Source organism: Labrus mixtus, chromosome 16 (assembly GCF_963584025.1).
Source record: "Labrus mixtus chromosome 16, fLabMix1.1, whole genome shotgun sequence".
Classification (NCBI taxonomy): Eukaryota; Metazoa; Chordata; class Actinopteri; order Labriformes; family Labridae; genus Labrus; species Labrus mixtus.
Genome location: NC_083627.1, coordinates 2257826 through 2277719, shown reverse-complemented (window position 1 = coordinate 2277719; position 19894 = coordinate 2257826). Strand labels below are relative to the sequence as shown.

Sequence of the window (19894 nt, the reverse complement as noted above, 5' to 3'; positions counted from 1 at the left end):
CGATGAGGAAAAGTTCAGATCTGGCCAGTGTATTTTTTTTCATGACATTTTATTAGTTTCCACCAAAGTAGGACATCATCAACTCGTAGTGATTACAGCGTTATTTAACGTTTTATGGTTATGTAGGATTTAGGGAAAAGTCAGCAGAATGTTGGGACACATTTTTCTATGTAATGTATCAAAAATCATACAGACAGAGAGCTCTGAAGTCTTCGACCCAAACATACCAAACAACCTCTGCTGCTGCTTTGTGGAGCATTTGTCTCATTCATTAGAAAACAAAGCAATCGTTGAAGATCCAACTCAATCTATATTTCTAAGGAAAAGAGAACCTTTTGCATTTAAAAACTAGCATGATTTTGAAAGTAGCATTCCCTCAGTGCTCCGTCTGCACCCCCTCCCCTCTGTGCGCCCTCTAAAGCCACGCCCCCTCACTTACATGCACGAGCGCCGTCGCTCCAGAAGTGGACCTCAGCTCATCTCTGTCATTGTGTAGAAACTACGTCGTCTCATGTCTCATTCAGTAAACTCACAGTATAAACTCCTAAAGTCATCGGTGACGAGCTCTGAGTGTGAGCTAGAGCACGCAAGAGGTAGAGAGCGAGCAGGGAGACAGGGAGGCGTCTGATTGGTTCATCAGATTGGTACCTCGTGGCAGACATTGGTGGAAGTATTTACAGACTTACAAACTGATACAGATGATGGATTTTATTTTGTTCCTTTTTCAGAGAACATGAGTTATTAATTTCTGTCAGGACCTAAAGACAATTTACACCAAAATCTTTAAATAGTGGATCTGGAGGAAATGACCAACCCTGACTTTAATCCCCCCCATGAGCACAGAGCACTTCTTTAAAGTTGACGATGCTTCAGGACATGTTTTGGTCATAGTTTAGGATTTATATTATTTTGTCATGTTCATCAGCAAGCTTTGATTTAATGTCTGATTGGGCGCTGGTTAATTGACCACGTTATGGTAGGTCTAATGATAATGGTTGCCATGGCAACAGGTGAAAGAAAACAGTCAAAAACAAACCATTTGACTTTTGTTTAGTGATGTGTCTGTCAATCATTCCCCCTCGGTTATAAAAAACACAGAATAAACATGAATGCCCACTCACACTTCACATTTGTGTTCGGGTGTTTAATGACTTACACGATGTTAATTGTTGCTGTGTGTTTGAATCAGTCACGCCGGCACGCTCTTAAAGCCATGCTGTCTGTTCTTCTCCCTCCAGCCCACATCACTGTAACACCCCCCCCCCCCCTTCTCCCTCACTCTCTCACACACACATCCCACCTCCCTTTACCCAAACTACAGTTAAGCTCCTTCAACGGATTCTCCGCAGTGCTGAAGGAGCGGAGAGAAGTCAAGAAGGAGAAGGAGGAGGAGAGAGAAACGGGGGAGAAAAGAGAGGAGAAGAGGAGGAAACACGGGAGAGAGAGAGAGAGAGAGGTAGTGTATCGAGTGCAAGACACAGGAGAGAGAGAGAGAGAGAGGGAGAGAGAGAGGGGGGAGAAAAGGGGAAAACTGCACATTTTGGTGTCCAGGCTCGTCAGTGCTCACAGATCGCTCGTCTGCTGCGCCGTCCAAGCAGCTGTCCGCTCTGCAGGGTGAGTAAAGCTTCTGCTGCCTTCATTTAAACTGCTTAAAAATCTTCCTCCCTCCTCTCCCACATCTGTTTCGCAGCCGCTCGCACTCTTCAGGGCTTGTTGAGGGGAGCTCTGCTGCTGCTGCTTTGGATGCATACGCACGTCAACGCGTGTGTTTGGAGGGGATGAAGTGTTACTCATGTCAGTGTCTGATTTGTAGCCTCTTCAATAAGAAGAGGTTTATTTGTAGAAGAGATGAGCGTGAAGTCTTTCTGATGGAGGAGAGATGAGGAGGTGTGTGTTGATGAGTGTGTGTGTGTGTGTGTGTGTGGCTGCTCCCCTGCCTGTGCGCGGAGGAATGGGCTGCACGCTGATTAGTGTGGCGCATTTTGGAATAAGCAGCGTACAGTCAATATAGAGTCTGGAGAACAGCACGGGGAGAGAGGGAGGGAGGGGGAAGGGGAGAGGGAGGGGGGGGGGGGGGGGTGCGTGTGGAAGCTATGATTGTGTCACCACGGTACCTGTGTGTGTACGTGTGTCAGAGATAGAGAGAGAGAGAGAGAGGATAGACCTGGAGTGAGGAAAATGTTGTATGTGTGTGTGTATGTGTGTGTGTGTGTGTGTGTGTGTGTGTGTGTGTGTGTGTGTGTGTGTGCATGCTCTAGAAAGTCTTGGCTCTTTCTTGGGGAACCCATTCTGTGATTCAGTTCCAGCAGACTGCAGCACTTATTGGGTCCATCTCTCTCTCTCCCCCCCTCTCTCGCTCTCTCCCTCCTTACATATATATGCATAATGAGTGTGTGAGTGTGTGTGTGTGTGCTTGTGTGTGTTATAGAGAAGAAAAAAGCTGAAGAGCAGACATGGAAGGAAGAGGAGGAGAGTCCATGTGTATCTGTCTGATCATCAAACTGGACCGTGGCGTTTCTCTCTTAAAGAAAAAAAGAAGCCGTTCTCAGATTTGCGTTTTTGATATTTCACATTTCAGACTCGCTGCCCCACATGCACCTCACAGCAGGAGACTAATACCACCACTTCACGCTGAAAATTAAGCTGAACGCATGGCAGGCATGAAAAATCCCAGAGAGAGAAATGTGTGTGTTTGCGTTCGCACACGCAGCTCAAACTGGAAATATCCTGCGGACGTTTTCAGGAGTTTAGTTCAGGTGTAAAATCACGACTGCAGAGACGATCCTCCGAGAGAGAGGACAGCAGTGATGCTAAATCTGTAACTGTAAATGATATCAACTTTATCTTATATGGTTACAAAGACCTGCAAGAGTTCCTAGAAGAAGGGCAGCGCTCTCATTTATCAAAAGTGTGCAGAAAAGATTTTAAGATTCTTCCTTAGGGAAAAAAAAAAAAGTTCACAAGTGCAAAAAAAAAGTGTATTTATCAACCGTCACACTCTGTGCACATCAGAATGTAATCAGGCTGGATTAATTCTACATGTTTGAAACCAGCATGTTGGGGGGGGGGGGGGGGGGGGGGGGGTCATGTGTTCAGAAGTGGACCCTCCTCTGTCCCTGGTCCCCTCCAGTCCAGCTCAGCAGAGTTCAGATAAAGGCTCAGAAACCCACTCCTCATCACATCCTGCATTCTTCTACCAACACCACCACCAGGGTCTAGACCAGGGATGGGCAACTTTGGTCAGGGCAAGGGCCACATTCAATTAATTCTCCCTTCCAAAGGGCCAAATAGTAGTATTTCTGTTTTTCATGATTTCATGGCAGATTTTGTCACATTTTCTTCATGTTTCCAATTCATTGATATGTAAAAATTGACCTGAGGGCCACATTGAGGGTTGATGGGGGCCGCATGTGGCCCCCGGGCCGCCAGTTGCCCACCCCTGGTCTAGACTCCATAGGCAGTGGCGATTCTAGAGTCTAATCGACAAAGACATGTCTCTCCTTAAATATTTTCATCTGCACAGCTTTCTGTATCTCTACAGATTTACACATGACCCCCCTCTCTTTCTTGGTTTAGTCCTTGTGTAGCGTTTTCTGTTAAGATCTGCAGAGTCAAAGTTCTGATAACATCAGGGGATGATGAAACTACAAAGTCTGTGTTTGAATCCTTTTTTGTTTTTATATTATCGTGATAGGTGGAACCCTCATTCTCAGCTTTAAGTCAAAGTAGAAACAGTGACTAATCTGGGATCCACATTTTGTTGGCGATGTTGCAGAAAGTCCTCTGATGCAGACCAACCCGATGCTGGGTGAAATGTGTTTTAATGTAAAGTCTTTAAGGGCAGGGGAAACGTCCTCCGAGTCGTCGGCGTCGACCATTTATCACAACAAATCACTCTGGTGCTGCTGTTCCTGTTAAACATGTCACCCGGAGTCACAAAGCATTAACATGACAGCCAAAGACTTAAACGTACCTGCAGTGACCCCGATGGGGAGCGGAAGCTGTGACCCTGCCGCCGTGGTCGCTGACTCACACCATCAATCAGACGTTTTAAAAACAGCTGAGCGGTTCATCTCGCTCCAGAGAGCCGCAGGCCGACTGACCGCGACGACCCTCCACGTCTAACACGAGCTGTCGACTGACCACGACGACCCTCCACGTCTAACACGAGCTGTCGACTGACCACGACGACCCTCCACGCCTAACACGAGCTGTCGACTGACCACGACGACCCTCCACGTCTAACACGAGCTGTCGACTGACCACGACGACCCTCCACGCCTAACACGAGCTGTCGACTGACCACGACGACCCTCCACGTCTAACACGAGCTGTCGACTGACCACGACGACCCTCCACGTCTAACACGAGCTGTCGACTGACCACGACGACCCTCCACGTCTAACACGAGCTGCCGACTGACCACGACGACCCTCCACGTCTAACACGAGCTGCCGACTGACCACGACGACCCTCCACGTCTAACACGAGCTGTCGACTGACCACGACGACCCTCCACGTCTAACACGAGCTGTCGACTGACCACGACGACCCTCCACGTCTAACACGAGCTGTCGACTGACCACGACGACCCTCCACGTCTAACACGAGCTGTCGACTGACCACGACGACCCTCCACGCCTAACACGAGCTGTCGACTGACCACGACGACCCTCCACGTCTAACACGAGCTGTCGACTGACCACGACGACCCTCCACGCCTAACACGAGCTGTCGACTGACCACGACGACCCTCCACGTCTAACACGAGATGTCGACTGACCACGACGACCCTCCACGTCTAACACGAGCTGCCGACTGACCACGACGACCCTCCACGTCTAACACGAGCTGTCGACTGACCACGACGACCCTCCACGTCTAACACGAGCTGTCGACTGACCACGACGACCCTCCACGTCTAACACGAGCTGTCGACTGACCACGACGACCCTCCACGTCTAACACGAGCTGTCGACTGACCACGACGACCCTCCACGTCTAACACGAGATGTCCCGTCTGCGAGCGTCTCTGGAAACATTATAACTGTGTGACCTGCTGACCCTTTGACCCGATGAACACAGCGCTCCAGCTTTTATTATAAACCAATACAATGGATGAAACATTTTAATCTTTGAACTCGTCCACTACAAACTCAACTCTTATCTCTTCACAGAAGCAAAATAAGACCATCAGCGTTTAGATTGATTATTTCTATACAGTCAACAATTCTACAATTCTCTTATCAGACTCTTTTATCCAAAGCGACGTACATCAGAGAGTAAGAACAACACAAGCAAGGATCTAGAAAAAAGGGAACAATGTGAGTAAGAGCAAACGATCAGCTTTGAGTCTGATTGGACACACAGGTGCTGACAGGAAGTGACCAGAGGCAAAGCACAACATTGAGGGCAGTTCTTGAGAGCTCTAATCAGTATAGAAACCATCTTATAAGTCGTCGTTATCAAACAAAAACCATCGTCATTACCATCATCATCATCAATAATATGGAGACCATCATCATTAAGTTAGTAGGTATTCATGAAAGAGCTGGGTCTTTAGCTTTTTCTTAAAGGTGCAGAATTGCAGAATTATTTGTCATGTTTCATTGTTTGAATCTTAAAAGTTCTAAAATTAGATTTTAAAAAGTGTGCAGCAACTCTTTAACTTCAACCGCTCTGTAAGAGTAAGAATCCAGACCTTAAAGCGGGCTCTAGAAATCCCCCGACATCAAGGAGGAGCTCCCACAGAGACTGATATCTGACGGGTGAGAATGTAGTTTCCGTCATAGGACATCATACAAACTGAAGCTGTAATACGATGGACGATGTCATGTTGTCATGGAACAAGTTGGACTCGTTCGGACGTGTGTTATCAGCTTTGGAGGGGATGATCATGAACAGGAAGTAGCGGTTCAAACCGGCCACGAGGCAAACCCGGTCCAGATTCAGCGATTGGGTGGAAGAAACTAAAAACCTGAAAGGAAACCTGCAGAATCCAAAAGACAAGACGAGGCTGCTGTTTGTGAAAAATGCTACATTTTTGGAGCTGACTTCTCTCTCCGCTCAGCTGCAGTGATTTATTCCCTGTGTTTGAATCGTGCTCCGCTGAGGTCCACCGCCCCCCCACCCGCCTCCCCCCCCCCCCGCCCTCCGGCCAAAAACCAAATCTGACCTCGAATTATACAACGCTGAAAACCGAGTGAAGGTGAATGAAAATGTGTGTGTGGCTGGAAGGTGGAGCGTTGGTCTGTGTGAATAATGCTCTGCACATGTACAGTGTGTGTGTGTGTGTGTGTGTGTGTGTGTGTGTGTGTGTGTGTGTGTGTGTGTGTGTGTGTGTGTGTGTGTGTGTGTGTGTGAGGCACGAGGACTTTCCTCTATTTCTGGGCCAAGGTCTTTCCCTTAAAGCTCGCTCTCTCCCTCTTGTTTCTTCTCCGAGGATCTCTGCTTATCTCTCCCTCTGTTTTTATCTCTCCCTCTGTTTTTATCTCTCCCTCTGTTTTTATCTCTCCCTCTGTTTTTATCTCTCCCTCTGTTTTTATCTCTCCCTCTGTTTTTATCTCTCCCTCTCGTCTCAGCACGTTAACACACGGCCCGCTGCAGGCCGTCGTCCGCGCTCGCCCGTGTGTTTGCATGTGTGTGTGTGTTTGTGTTTCACATAAGCTAATTATCTTTATCAGTGGAGCCGTCGAGCTGCAGACTACAGGACCGGGGTTTGTTTTCAAAGGCTTTCATCGTCTTAAAGTACCGCTTTGAGAAATGAGAGGCGTCCCGCGGCGGCTTCTGGAGACGCTAACGTGGTTCAGCATCGTTCTTAGAAATATCTCGTCTGGAGAATTTTGACGTTGCGTTTGAAGACACGTTGATTTATTGGCATTTTAGAGACTCCCCTAACTCCCCCCCGTTTACTCTTCTTCGTTTTCATCCTCGTCTTTTCTCTTCTCTTTGTGTCATTCCAAACCCTCCCGAACCCCTAAAACCAGTTTGATGTCTTTTGGTGTTCAACGTCCTAACTTCAGATTTCCCCTTCAACCTCGACTTTATTGTCCCAGAGGGGGGAATTGTTTTGCAGCCATGTGAAAAGAAAAAAACAAATGCAAAACTCGGGCTCATAAACTCAGAACCCCAGAACCATACTGAGACATATCCATTCATGAGGATAAAAAAGCAACATTGTGAAATCTATTCTTTCTGCGATCTGTCATGAAAGTCCATATTTCGATTTATTGTGCAGCCCTACAGTGGCTACTATCTTAGTCAATTACATGGACATTTGAATTCCAACTAGTCGACTTGTCTAAACACAAAATTGAGCACCATTTTTTTTTTTATTTGAAGGGAATCATATCTTCATATCTTGTGCAGTGGTTGTCTTTATATTGTCATCGTTTCAGAGCGAGCGGGATCACAGCATCTAGAGGTCAACGATGGGATATTGGTTTGCAGAGTGTGGCTAAAGCTAACCGTGCTATCACTGCCGGCTTCCTGTCTTCGCAGGTCAGCGTCCACATGTCTGTGCTGAATGTGGTCACAAGCTCTTCAGTCAATATGGCAGTTTCACTTCACACATCCGACATCCTGCACATGTTTATCTTAATTGTCTAGATCCAGTCTCAGTCTCAGGACCATCGAGTCCTTAATGAAAAATCACATCAGTTTGGACCTCAGAGAGTATAAAACATGACAGAAGGTATAACACAGAACTAACATGTTGAAAAAGCTCTTCATGGACTTTTTGACACATTTCTTTTTCTCCAGGCACACATTCACCATCGACTGAAAATAGGTCAGCGACCCACTTTTGGGTCCCGACCCACCAGTTGAGTGCCACTGGTCTAGATTTAAAAAAAGAACTGTCAAACTGCACAGCTCGTTCAAGATGTCATCCGTCCACTCTGCTGGTTTACATCCTGGTGGTAGAGAGAGGGAGGGGGGGGGGGGGAGCAGGCTACAGCCCCCGCTAGTGGCAGGTTCGCTTCATTACAGCTTACACACAACGTTTAACCAAGCGGCGCCCTCTGGTGTCTGGATGGTAGTAGAGCCAGTTAACCAGCACTGGGCTTACATAAATATGAACTCATCATAATTCTGGCACCAACATGAGAGGGTGGCAACGTTTGATTGTTTAGTCGACTGGTTCCCAACATGGGGTCCAGGTCCATGTAGGGTGGGCGCCAAAGGTCTTGAGGCCTTGTCTGCTCTGAGGTCATCAAAATGAGATCTCCACATGATGGATTATAAATAGATCTTTTGACAAAACCAACTGTGTGTAGACCTTAACAGTTTGGATTGAATCCATGAAACGATTACAAAAACAGCATCACTTCTTTTTGGTCCTTGAGCTATTTTTAGATTGGTTAGCGCTGGTTTAGCTGGCTAATCAAACCCCCCACTGTTCCTTCCTTTCTTCCTCCTTCCCTTTTACAAATTAATCTGGATTTATTTAATCATAACATGTAACACAACGTTTGCCCATCCTTGTTGATTTTTTTTTGTCCTTCTCTGTTTGTTCCCTCCCTTCATCATCTCCTCCTGCTCCCTTCTTCTGATCTTTAAATATCCATCTCTTCTCCTGCCAGTTGGCCCCAGCTTCTCACTGCTGACAGAGGGACATATTGCCTCCACAACAGAAAACAAACCCCTCACTCCCCCCCCCTCCAATATAGCCAGCTAACCTGGGAACGCCATCTGTGGAGCCCCGCCCGGCACCATGGGACGTGTAGTTTCATGGAGCTCAGCAGTTGCTCCGTATTGACCGTTCCTCTCTGCACTCTTTCATCTCTGTTTCTTCTCATCCCTCTTTTTTTTTCCTGTGGTAGCCAATATTTCAATCCTCTCTGGGTTTGCATATTATTGACAAATATTCCTAAAAGTCACAGCTCAGTGTTTTTTCTCCCCAATCAGCCAAGAACTGAAGGATTTTCTGATGAAACACAGAATAACTTTGTTAGATGAATCTTTGATTAAGATAAGATTATGTACTGTCAGCATTAACTAGTTAATCCTGAAATTAATGCTTTCATAATGCTTTGTAATCCCCCCCCCCCCCTCCTCTCTAGAGTCCATGCTCACACAGGTCACCATGTGGTGGACTCTGAAGCTTCAGTGTTTATCCAGCTCTGCATGGGTCTGTAAACCTTTCTGTGTTCTAACCTCTCTCCATTTTTCAAAAGCATCTCCAATATTGATCCTAGTTTGAGCACGTTTCTGCTCGTGGAGCTTATTAGAAACATGCAGAGGCTTTTTAGGTCGGGTACAATCACTTCTATCTGAACCACTTCTCTTGACCGCTTCCATCGCTGCAACACCTGTTGACCTGATAACTGCTCTCATATCTGGCAAACCGAGGGGCGTCCAAAACGGCCGTGTGTGTGTGTGTGTGTGTGTGTGTGTGTGGGGGGGGGGGGGGGTCTTAAAAGCTCCTACCTTCTCTGGTCCAAACAAATCCAGAGCATTCAGGAGCAGAATCTAAAGTTAGAAGGTGTACATACTGGCTGCTGCATTGTTGTCAGAGAAGCCAGCACTTCAACATGTTTCCTTAATGTCTGATCGAAGATACCGTTATCATTTCACTCTAACCGAATACCTTCCTCTCACCCACCTGACTTCATGCCTTCTCTCTTCGCTTGTCTATCATCAGTTATCCTCTCCTAATTGAATGTATGCCGTTTGACTGCTCTCATTATTTTATGGCCCATCTCTTAAATAAATATGTGCAATATATAAAGAGGACGAATGCAGTTAATCTTTCTTATATCAGGTTTAAGAGTTAGTCACAACAGAAGCAGGATCACATAATTTAAAGGTGACATATCCTCCTCCTCTTCTTCAGTGTAAATAAGTCTCAGAGCTCCTCAAAACATGTGTGTGAAGTTTCTTCTTCTAAATCCACTCTGATCCTGTATTTGATCATGTCTATAAACCCCTCTATTTCAGCCCTGCTCAGAACAGGCTGTTTCTGTGTCTGTACCTTTAAATATGTAAATGAGCTGTGTCTGACCACGCCCCCTCTCTGGAAGGGCTTGGGTGTACTCAGTCTTTCTCGCTCCATGGCCTATTGTTTACGGTGAGAAGGCAGACTCAGAGGGCAGAACAAACACCTAGCTGTGGGAGTGTCACCCACCTGGGGGAGGGGCTACTGCCCTTTGTGATGTCATGAAGGGAAAATCTTCAAGCGGCCTGTTTGAGCACACATTTTCTGAAAAGTCGAGCAATCAGAAGACGGAGAGGATGGACTTTTCTCATCATTGGGGGTTTGTAGACAGAATAGAGACACATATTAGAGGAACATGGAGAAGTTTATTTAGCATCACATGTGACCTTTAAAAAACTAATTGAGAAAATAAGTTTTGTTTTGAAGAGACTATGAGGAGTAAAAGTTCCACAGTGATCTCATCTTTGATTCATTTATCGGCTCTGAATCCTTTCTTTACTTAATCTCTTGTTTTCTTCTCTATTCACCAATGAGGAGGTTTACTGATGGGAGATAAAAATAGTGTCTCTGAAGCTGTATTTCACAATGTGCTCTTTATTAAGTAAACGGCCTATATCCGGAAATTAATTCATACGTACAAAGCTCCTGATTAAGGAACCTTATTATAACTCCTACGCTGACGTTCATGCTTTAATGCTTTAATTAGCAACGCACGCTCATTCATTAAAATGGCCTTCAATGAGGATGCTTCCAAGCCTGCAATAAAATCAAACAGAATTAATAACGACTCTACAAGAAAGGGGATGAATGTTACCAGGATGTTGTCGAGCCTGTGTGTGTGTGTGTGTGAAAATGAAAAGAAAAGCCGGTGGATTAAATGTAACCTTCAGCGATGTTGATGTTTGAGAAAACGTTGCTCAGCGGAGCGTGTGACAAAACGTCAGCTCCGTCTTCAACGCAGCAGTTTTTCAAAGTCAGTTAACGGAGAAAACAGGCAAACAAGTACTCGCATGATGACGAGCAGCAGCAAATATGATGAATGTAAACTTAATAAATATGAGGCCTTCAGGAGCAATGTGTCATATTTATGATTTATGAAGTGTGCGGTCACAGAGATGTTTATGAACAGCTGCTATTTGTGCTCAATCACTGCTCCTGTACGACAGACGACAGACTGCCTTTAAGTGATAGGACGGCTGAAGAGAGACAGGACACATTGGGGGGGAGGGGGGGGTGTGACATGCAGGAAAAATGGGCCGAAGTCGGATTTGAACCCATGCATGTCACACACAACCGGAGCTAAAACATGCTTAACATCAACATGTCTGAAAAATATTTTTTTTTCTTTTGAAAATCTTTTAATATCAGCGTTGACAGTGTGAAAGGAGGGATCATCTCTGGGTCGTTCCTTTCTGTTTTCAAGTGTCTGGAAGAGTTATCGCCATGTGGTATTTCCATATTCTGCCCACACAGAGATGAACATTAACGAGTGACAGAGAGAGCAAACAGAGGAGGAGAATCGTGGCTCTTGAATGTGGTGAAGATTTCAGCACCACAGTGGTGGACAGCTCCCCGGCATGCTGCTGCTGACTGCTGGACTGGACCTTTACCTCAATATAAATATGGACAACACATCTGTTTCTCCTTCCATTGTGTTATTGAGGCGGTAATGTGATTAACCTTGAAACTAAGACGTGCAGAGTCGAGCTGGCACTGTAGAATAACCGCTCATGTTTCTGGATCATTCAATGACTGTATTGTTTTGTCTCTCGCCTTTCCTCCTCTACCTCTCGCTAATACAGTTTAGCATGCTGAATGATTTAACGGAGCTTTTGATCGTGGCCTTACATCCCCCCTCTTTTCACTTTGAATAACTAATAAAAAAGCGGCTCAGAAAACATGAACACTGGGACATAAATCAGACTTGACGTGTGTTTTAACCTTTGTCCCATCTGGTCACATGGATGTTTTCATCTTTCCGCCATCATCCCCTTTCTCCTGTCAACTCCTGAAACCTCACTTTTTGTGTTTTTTTCTGTATCCTCCACTACTCCACTTTCTTTTTTTCCTCCTCCTCCTCCACCGCTCCTCCGTTCATCAGTAATTCATAACCTCTCCTGCACACACAGTCAGTTAGCTGCTGGTGCGTCCTGGGAATTGTGGTTTTATTCTCAAGGTTTCAACTACACCAAGAGGCCCATTGCAGCCAATTAGTGGTCAGCTATCTCAGCCGACACTTCCAGAGTTGTGTGTGTGCGTGTGAGCTCTCTGTAACACTTCATGAAGAATTCATCCAGCTCATGTTCTTCACGTTTGTGTTCCTCAAACATGCTCAAAGAATGATCAGAACTAAAACATAAATATGTATAACTGTGAGCAGGAGATTTATTTTTGGCGCAGTTTCAGCTACCGGCTGTTCATCATGAGTCTGGTTCTGCTCCAGGTTTCTGCTCTAGGCTCTGGTTATGGTAGAAATATATATAAAAAACAGAAGTTACAATTCTTGTTCAAATCACTTTGTTTCGGTAAGATAAAGTATCATCGACATCACGGGCACAAAAGATGTTTTGTTGCAGTGTGTTGGTGTCTCGGCATATTTTTTGTAATTGGGGGAGAAAGTCGTCTTCCATCACTTCCTGTGTCATCCTCTGCTTATCTTGAGGGGGGGGGGGGGGGGGGGGGGGGGGGGTCGCTCAGAGCTGGAGTCGATCCCAGCTGTTGAAAGTCCTCTTATGAACGAGGGTCTCATCCTGTGGACTCTCCATCTTCAGCAGGTCTAAACACTAAAAGCTGTCGTTACTGCTCTATGGGAAAGAACAGATTTGTGCCTTTTGGATGTTTTTACTTTGCAGAAGAAGAAGAAGAAAAAGAAGAAGAAGAAGAAGAAGAAGAAGAAGAAGAAGAAGAAGAAGAAGAAGTCCTTTGTGAGATGAGCTGCGTCTCCTCTCCTCTGAGCGCAGGATGGATTTGTGTGTTTTGACTCAGCAGCTCTGAGCGTCAATCTGCCTCTCGTGTTGAGCCTGACATTTCCAGCACTAAAGACTGACGCTTATTTACACACAAATCACTTCTGTCTCATCCAGAGAGAGAGAGAGAGACGCTGACGTCTCTGAAAGTGTCCGACGTCTCTCAGAGTCTTTAATCGACTCTGCAGAAAGAAGAGAGACTTGACGGTCTAACTTTTTAAACTTTGCATGTTCTGCCCGACTTTATTCAGACGTCCTGAAAGTATAACGACGAGAAGCTTTGATGACTCCAAACACAAACACAGACACACATCTTAACCACAAGTAGCACACTGTGAAGGGTTGACAACTTTCTCAGTTCCTAATGAGGGACAGAGTATTTGGTTTGGATGGATTATTATGCATCTTTATGTAAATAAACCTCTAAAAAAAGGATCCCTAAACTGAATGTTTCACCACAGAGCTCCATTTGAGTAAGATTTGAGATATCACAGACGATGAATGCACCTATGACAGGAAGTTTCACATTCTGCCTCTGAGTAACTTAAATGTATTTTTTTTTGTGTACATTTTATTTCATTCAAACAAACAATAAAGTTAAGAAAAACAAACAAACATAAAATCTCAAATTTTGAATGAAAAAGGAGCAGAAAGAAGACTTCTAATCTTATAACATCTGCCCCTCTTTCACAAAGCAGTCATTAAAACAAAACAGAACACTTCATTCAAAAACAAATTAAAATAAATTGGCTGAGGCCTCCCCTCACTTACATTGAGGGGGGGGCAGCGAGCATGACGGGCTACTGGCTGATCTGATCCAGGATCAGTAAAGTCTCATCTAGAGATCACAGAGAAGTAACTTCAAGGTGCATCCCGCTCCTGAAAACAAATCAAGTGTGAAATACTTTAAAGCTGCACAGTTCTTCTTCAAGGTCACAAAAGGCCACACACACACACACACACACACACACACACACACACACACACACACACACACACACATACCTGATGATCTGGGAGCCCGGGGTCGTCTGGGTTCAGCGCAGACGGGAGGTGTTTCACCATATCAAATATTTGTAAGGTGTGACTCATGTGTGAGTAAGCGACTCCTCCGCAGAATGTGCTCTGCAGCGTTTTGCTCGAGTGATGAGGTCACTGCTCGTCTTCGCTCGGCCGCCTGACACACACTTTCTCTCTCTCTCTTTCTTATCTGCTCACCTCTGATCGAGTCGGCTGACTTCTCTTATCGGCTCTACCTCAGCCTCAACGTTTAACATCGGAACAGTCAGTGAGAATCATCACTGTGATGAAGAGGAAAACTCTTCTTTATAAAAGAACTAATAACTTCAGTTCATAGTTTGATTTTTATCCCCCGGGTTACGGACGCAACCTTCCCGGTGTTACGGTCTAAGTGAGGGACACGCCCCCTAAACACAAGATGATGATTCTTGATTGTCCTGGTCTTGCCCTGTCTTGGTCTTGGTCTTGTGTTTTATTGAACTGTATTCACTTGGTCCAACTTCAGCTTTAATGAAGAGTTTCCATCGTGGCTGCAGGCGATGTCTGCTTCCTGCAGACCGTTAAACGCTTTGTGTTCATGTTGAAATTATTTTATTGGACGTCAACGTCGGACAATAAAGCGATAAGTAAGTCTGAGAGAGAGAGGAGAGGGGGCGTTTCTGTCCCACGTCGGCTCAGAGCAGAGCGCCATTCTGAGTCTGAGTTTACACTTATCACGCCTGTTTCACACCACAGCGGGCTGAATGTGACCTCCATTTTTGACTGGATGGATGAGGCCCTGTGTGTGTGTGTGTGTGTGTGTGTGTGTGTGTGTGTGTGTGTGTGTGTGTGCGCGTGCGTGCGTGCGTGCGTGCGTGTGTGTGTGTGTGTCTGCCACATAGTGAGCGTCAGACTGCACTGCATGTGAGCTGGAAGCCTGACAGGCCGGTCTCACCTGCTCGATCCGAACAGACGCTCGTTATGACATCATCAACACACACACACACACTCCTTTATTCTTCTTCTTTTAGTAACCGCTCTGCTTTCTGCTCTGCTGTTGATATGAGAGCGAGCCTGACGGATATAAAAACCCCTCAAACTGGCGCTGGTTCATCCGAGGTCGTCCTCTCTCTCCTGGCTGATATCACATGCATATTTAACAGCTGAAGTCGATGAGAGTCGAGAAAGATTTCAATCAGAGGCTCCTCGCTCTCGCCCTCCGATCCCCCTGATGGGCTCCTTTAAAAAATGTAAAAAAAATCGATAAATCAATCCTTCTCGGTCCTCTCATCGCCCGCTGTTCCTCACGTCCTGTTTTTGTGATTTTGAATCCATCGACCTCTCTCTGACTTCCTCTGTTCCCTCGCTCCTTATTGGCTCATTAAGAAACAACATAACGAGTTTGTGTTTTGTTTTCTCTCCACAGATGAGTTCGTTCAGCACGAGGGCCCTGACGCTGCTCTCGTCTGTTTTCGGGGCGTGCGGGTTGCTGTTGGTGGGCGTCGCCGTGTCGACGGATTACTGGCTGCTGATGGAGGAGGGGATCGTCCTGCAGCAGAACCAGACCACCGAGGTCAAGATGGCGCTGCACTCGGGCCTGTGGAGGGTCTGCTTCGTCGCAGGTCGGCAACAAATCCTTCTGCTGATTTTGCCAAAAAATGTAAAATAGTTCATGCAGATTATTTATTTTTTTTCTACAGTTTTTCAGGTTCTGCAACTTGAAATGATTAAAGGTCACATTGATAAATACACTCGACCATGTTTATCTTTTGTTTACCAGTTTGTTGGCAGCAGGTTTCTGTGTTACTGCGTCCTCACATTCATTCATGTCTATTCTTTCATGCACGTCTATAAAGCTCCTCGGGGGGGGTTTAAGGCAAGGCCAGCACGCCGACTGTATATGAAGATTGATGACCCATCTCGACCTCCACGCGTCGTACAAACGTGAAGCCAAAATAACCTCGAGACGGGTGCTGACATCTCCTGCTGGTGATGATGTCATCTGGAGATCGTCTGGTGGAGCGGCAGTAGTGACGTCCCGCACGTTTAAACTACATTTAAATATAACTCACATGTAACGCTCCCTCAGGCGGCTCCAGTACACAGCCGAGTCGCTTTGAAGCACTTTGTGTTGTTTCCTCTCACAGCTGCTGATCCTGTGCTGTAGAAGCTGCGTTTATCAATAGTAGTGATAATCGATGTAATCTATGTAGCGCCTTTCCAGGGATCCAAAGGTGCTTTACACGGCGGAGGGACAAAAACAGAACAGAGACGGGCAGCAGAAGGTGGGAGGGCGAGGGGGGGGGGGGGGGGGGGGGGGAGTCGCTGAAGACGGTTCGCCTCTGGTTCAATGTTCCTGTTAGAGATCATGATGGTGGCCTGGGACTCAGGGTGGGCCGACAGACACAAATATCTGTCCTCATTGAATAGTGTGTGTGTGTGTGTGTGTGTGTGTGTGTCTCGGGTCACTGTGGTGTGGCTCTGGGGAGTCGGCCATGTTTGTGTTTCCCTGTTAGTCTGACGCCTGGTACAAAAGGTCAGAGGAGGAGAACGCTGGTGGCATTTGGAGCGACTGTGAGAGTGTCCTCTCTCTCTCTGTCTCTCTCTGTCTCTCTCTGTCTCTCTCTCTCTCTCTCTCTGTCTCTCTCTCTCTCTCTGTCTCTCTCTCTCCTCTCTCTCTCTCTCTCTCCTCTCTCTCTCTCCTCTCTCTCTCTCTCCCTCTCTCTGTCTCTCTCTCTCCTCTCTCTCTCTCTCTCTCCTCTCTCTCTCTCTCTCTCTCTCTGTCTCTCTCTGTCTCTCTCTCTCTCTGTCTCTCTCTCTCTCTCTCTCTCTCTCTCTCTCTCTCTGTCTCTCTCTCTCCTCTCTCTCTCTCTCTCCTCTCTCTCTCTCCTCTCTCTCTCTCTCCCTCTCTCTCTCTCCATCATGGTGTCTGCATTCAGCTCCACTCTTGTTTCCTCCTGAGCCCTCTGACCTCCATCTGTCACCACCTCTAATTCACTACTCCTCTCACTTCCGTTTTCATCCTCTTTTTCCATCCCCCTCCCCCCTCCACCTTTTTAGATATTCCTTCCCTCTCAGTCTGCCCTTATTTCTGTTCTTGCCGTATTCTGTTCTTCATCTTCCTCCTTTTCTCTCCCAGGACCGGAGAAGGGCAGATGTGTGGCCTCAGAGTATTTCACCGAGCCTGAGATCGAGATCACAACAGAGAACACGGCCAACATCCTCAGTAAGTCACACACCGACATCCAAAATATCCCATCAAACGTTTCTCTAAACGATTTAAAGCAGAACACAGACACACTGCAGTCAGATGTTCTTGATGTGAATCAAGCCGTTTTCACATCTACACTCCTGAAAATATCTAGATCATTTCAGGAGGAGTGCTCCGGAGATTCTCCCGACCTGTCTGTTCACACAGTGCAGCGATCACAGGGAATAAACGTCACCACCGCCTCCCACTCGCATCCTGCTGCGTTCTCACATCAGCTCACTCTGACTTTCTGCAGAATAAATACGAGGAGGCTGGAGGAGAAACTCTGGATAAAGTCAGACAGGCAGCTCCTCCTGCAGGTGTGAACGCACTAACAGAGAACATATCATTTTGAACAGGGGAATCATGTAACAGGAGAATTTGTAAATTTTTTCACTTAAAAAAATGTTTACAAAGAAGTGATCAGTCGGCCTGCAGCCGGGCGCTCTGAGGACCAATCAGAGAGAACAATGCACCAGCTGCCAACTTCAATGAATCTGCACGATCAACTCTCACAACAGAAACAAAACAAACAAAATCCCACACTTTGTGTACACAGTAACTGAATGTGAGGAGCTGGCTGACGCCCCCCCCCCCCCCCCCCGCCGGATCACTTTTTGTCTCTGAGCTGTTTGAATGATTTAAAGATGTTGACTCGTTGAACCGGCTTCAAAGCTCTCTCGCTGCAACAGTTTGTTCTGTCTCTTTGAAGTGAAGCACACCGCGGGGGGGGGGGGGGGAGCCGTTTGGTCCGTTTAATGCCAGATAAATGTCCTCAGGTACACACACATAAGTCACACCTGTGAAGCGTCTCTCTGTGGGACAGGGTCCTGAATAAAACATGCAGCGCCTCAACGGAACCCTGAGTGAGCCCCGCTTCACCACCAACCTCAGTGACACCGTTTTGTTTTTTTTGGCAACTTTGTGTTCATTGGGCAATCCAGACACAGTTCATTTATCCAAACATAGTTCATTTATCCAAACATAGTTCATTTATCCAAACATAGTTCATTTATCCAAACATAGTTCATTTATCCAAACATAGTTCATTTCTTACATCATTATTCTTTTTCTTTTTTTATAATGTTATACAAAACAATAATAGAATGCAGAAGAAGAAAACAAAATGGTTATAATAATATCTTAGTTTGCCCAATTTTTTTGTAATAGAGAAAAATAAAACAACAAAAAACAAGCAACCCACATTAAAAAAACACACAAACACAAACCCAAAACAAAACAGAACAAAACAAAGAAGTGACACACACATCACCAGTAACACCTTTTTTAAAACCTGTCAGTGACAACAACAAATTCTTTCACTCTGACTAATGTCTGTTCTATCACTCTCTACATTTCTTGTCATCGTTCGATTTGCAAGGCGACCTTTTGTGCAGGGGCGTGTCCAACAGGGAGGTCAGGACCCCCCCTTTAAAATCTGATTGGCCACCTGTGCTAAAGTATCAGCTCACCTGGACTTAACCTGACTTTGAGTTTCAGAACGGTGCATGTAAAGAGTGCACGTTCAGAGTCGATCACACACAGCGTTCAGTCGCTCCTATCAGGTCTTTATTCTTAAACTTTTTTTCTCTCTGCATGATTTTTTGTAATCTCCGTCCTTCCTTCTCTCCCATAATCCTCTCTGTCCTCCAGAAATGGTCCGCACCGCCACTCCCTTCCCCATGGTCTCCCTGCTCTTCGTCTTCACCGCCTTCATCATCAGCAACATCGGACACATCCGGCCGCAGCGCACCATCCTCGCCTTCGTTTCTGGAATATTCTTCATACTCTCAGGTACCACGCGCACACCTAAAAGGAAACATGAAGTCTGGACGTGTGGTTTGTTACAGATTTTTTTAGTTTTGTGCTTAGAAACGAGATTTGCAAACAATGAAACACATTTTTAAACCCCTGGTGGATCACCTCCAGACTCGTCTTCATGTTTCTGATTATTCTGCTTCATGTTCTTCACAGAGCAGCCTGAGAGACAAACCTCAGCTCTCTGAGAGTAGAGGGTAGAAATATAAGAATACAAAATGTGTTTTTACTAAAAGTCAAAGCAGGTGACTTTTATCACGCTGAGCAGACAGAGGATTTTCTTCTACCTCCTCCGCTGGTCTCCAAGGTTTTCCTATGAAGTGATTAAACTCGACCGTGAACTCTCCCTCGGCGGCTCTCAGGTCACTTCTTTTCTTGTCTCACTTTAAATTGCAGACTTCACAGTTCAGCACGGTGACGCTGAAGACTTTAAACGTGTCCAATTACTGCAGATAAAAAAAAAAAAAAAGCCAGCAGGAAGAGTTTTTATATCGCAGATTGAAGAAGTTAAGATGCTGACGCTGCAGTTTTTCTTCTTTCAGATTTTGACCTTTATAACAAAGACCTTCAGAGCTTTTTGTTCTTCATCAACACAAACTGGTTGGATAACTTCAGGTCTTTTTCTGGTTAGCGATAAGAAACGAGAAAATAAACGAGATAAAAACATAAAAACGAGATGAAATCACAAGAACACAAATAAAATAAAAACTGAGTTTAAGAAGACAAGTTTGTACCTGCTCGTTAACTAATCGGTTCTTTACTCATTTGGTAAAACATGGCTTTAATTGGCTAGAAAATAAAATAACTGCATGGCAAAATAAATGTCAACAGATTTCAGTCATGATTCCTAAAGGTCACATGTTCTGCTAAATCCACTTCTCCATGTTCCTTTAACTCTAACATGTGTCTCTATTCTGTCTACAA

The 19894-nt window shown here is 45.7% G+C and overlaps 1 protein-coding gene across 1 annotated transcript in view; it reads left to right on the top strand.

The window, feature by feature from the left end:
• The first annotated feature begins 1288 nt into the window (after positions 1-1288).
• LOC132991089 (voltage-dependent calcium channel gamma-7 subunit-like) overlaps positions 1289-19894 on the top strand; it is a 31991-nt gene continuing 13385 nt past the window's right edge. The window contains exons 1-4 of the mRNA XM_061059697.1: positions 1289-1614; positions 15329-15524; positions 17042-17128; positions 18806-18946. Coding sequence (XP_060915680.1) covers positions 15329-15524; positions 17042-17128; positions 18806-18946 — 424 coding nt within the window. The 5' untranslated portion in view covers positions 1289-1614. The remainder of the gene's footprint in view (positions 1615-15328; positions 15525-17041; positions 17129-18805; positions 18947-19894) is intronic.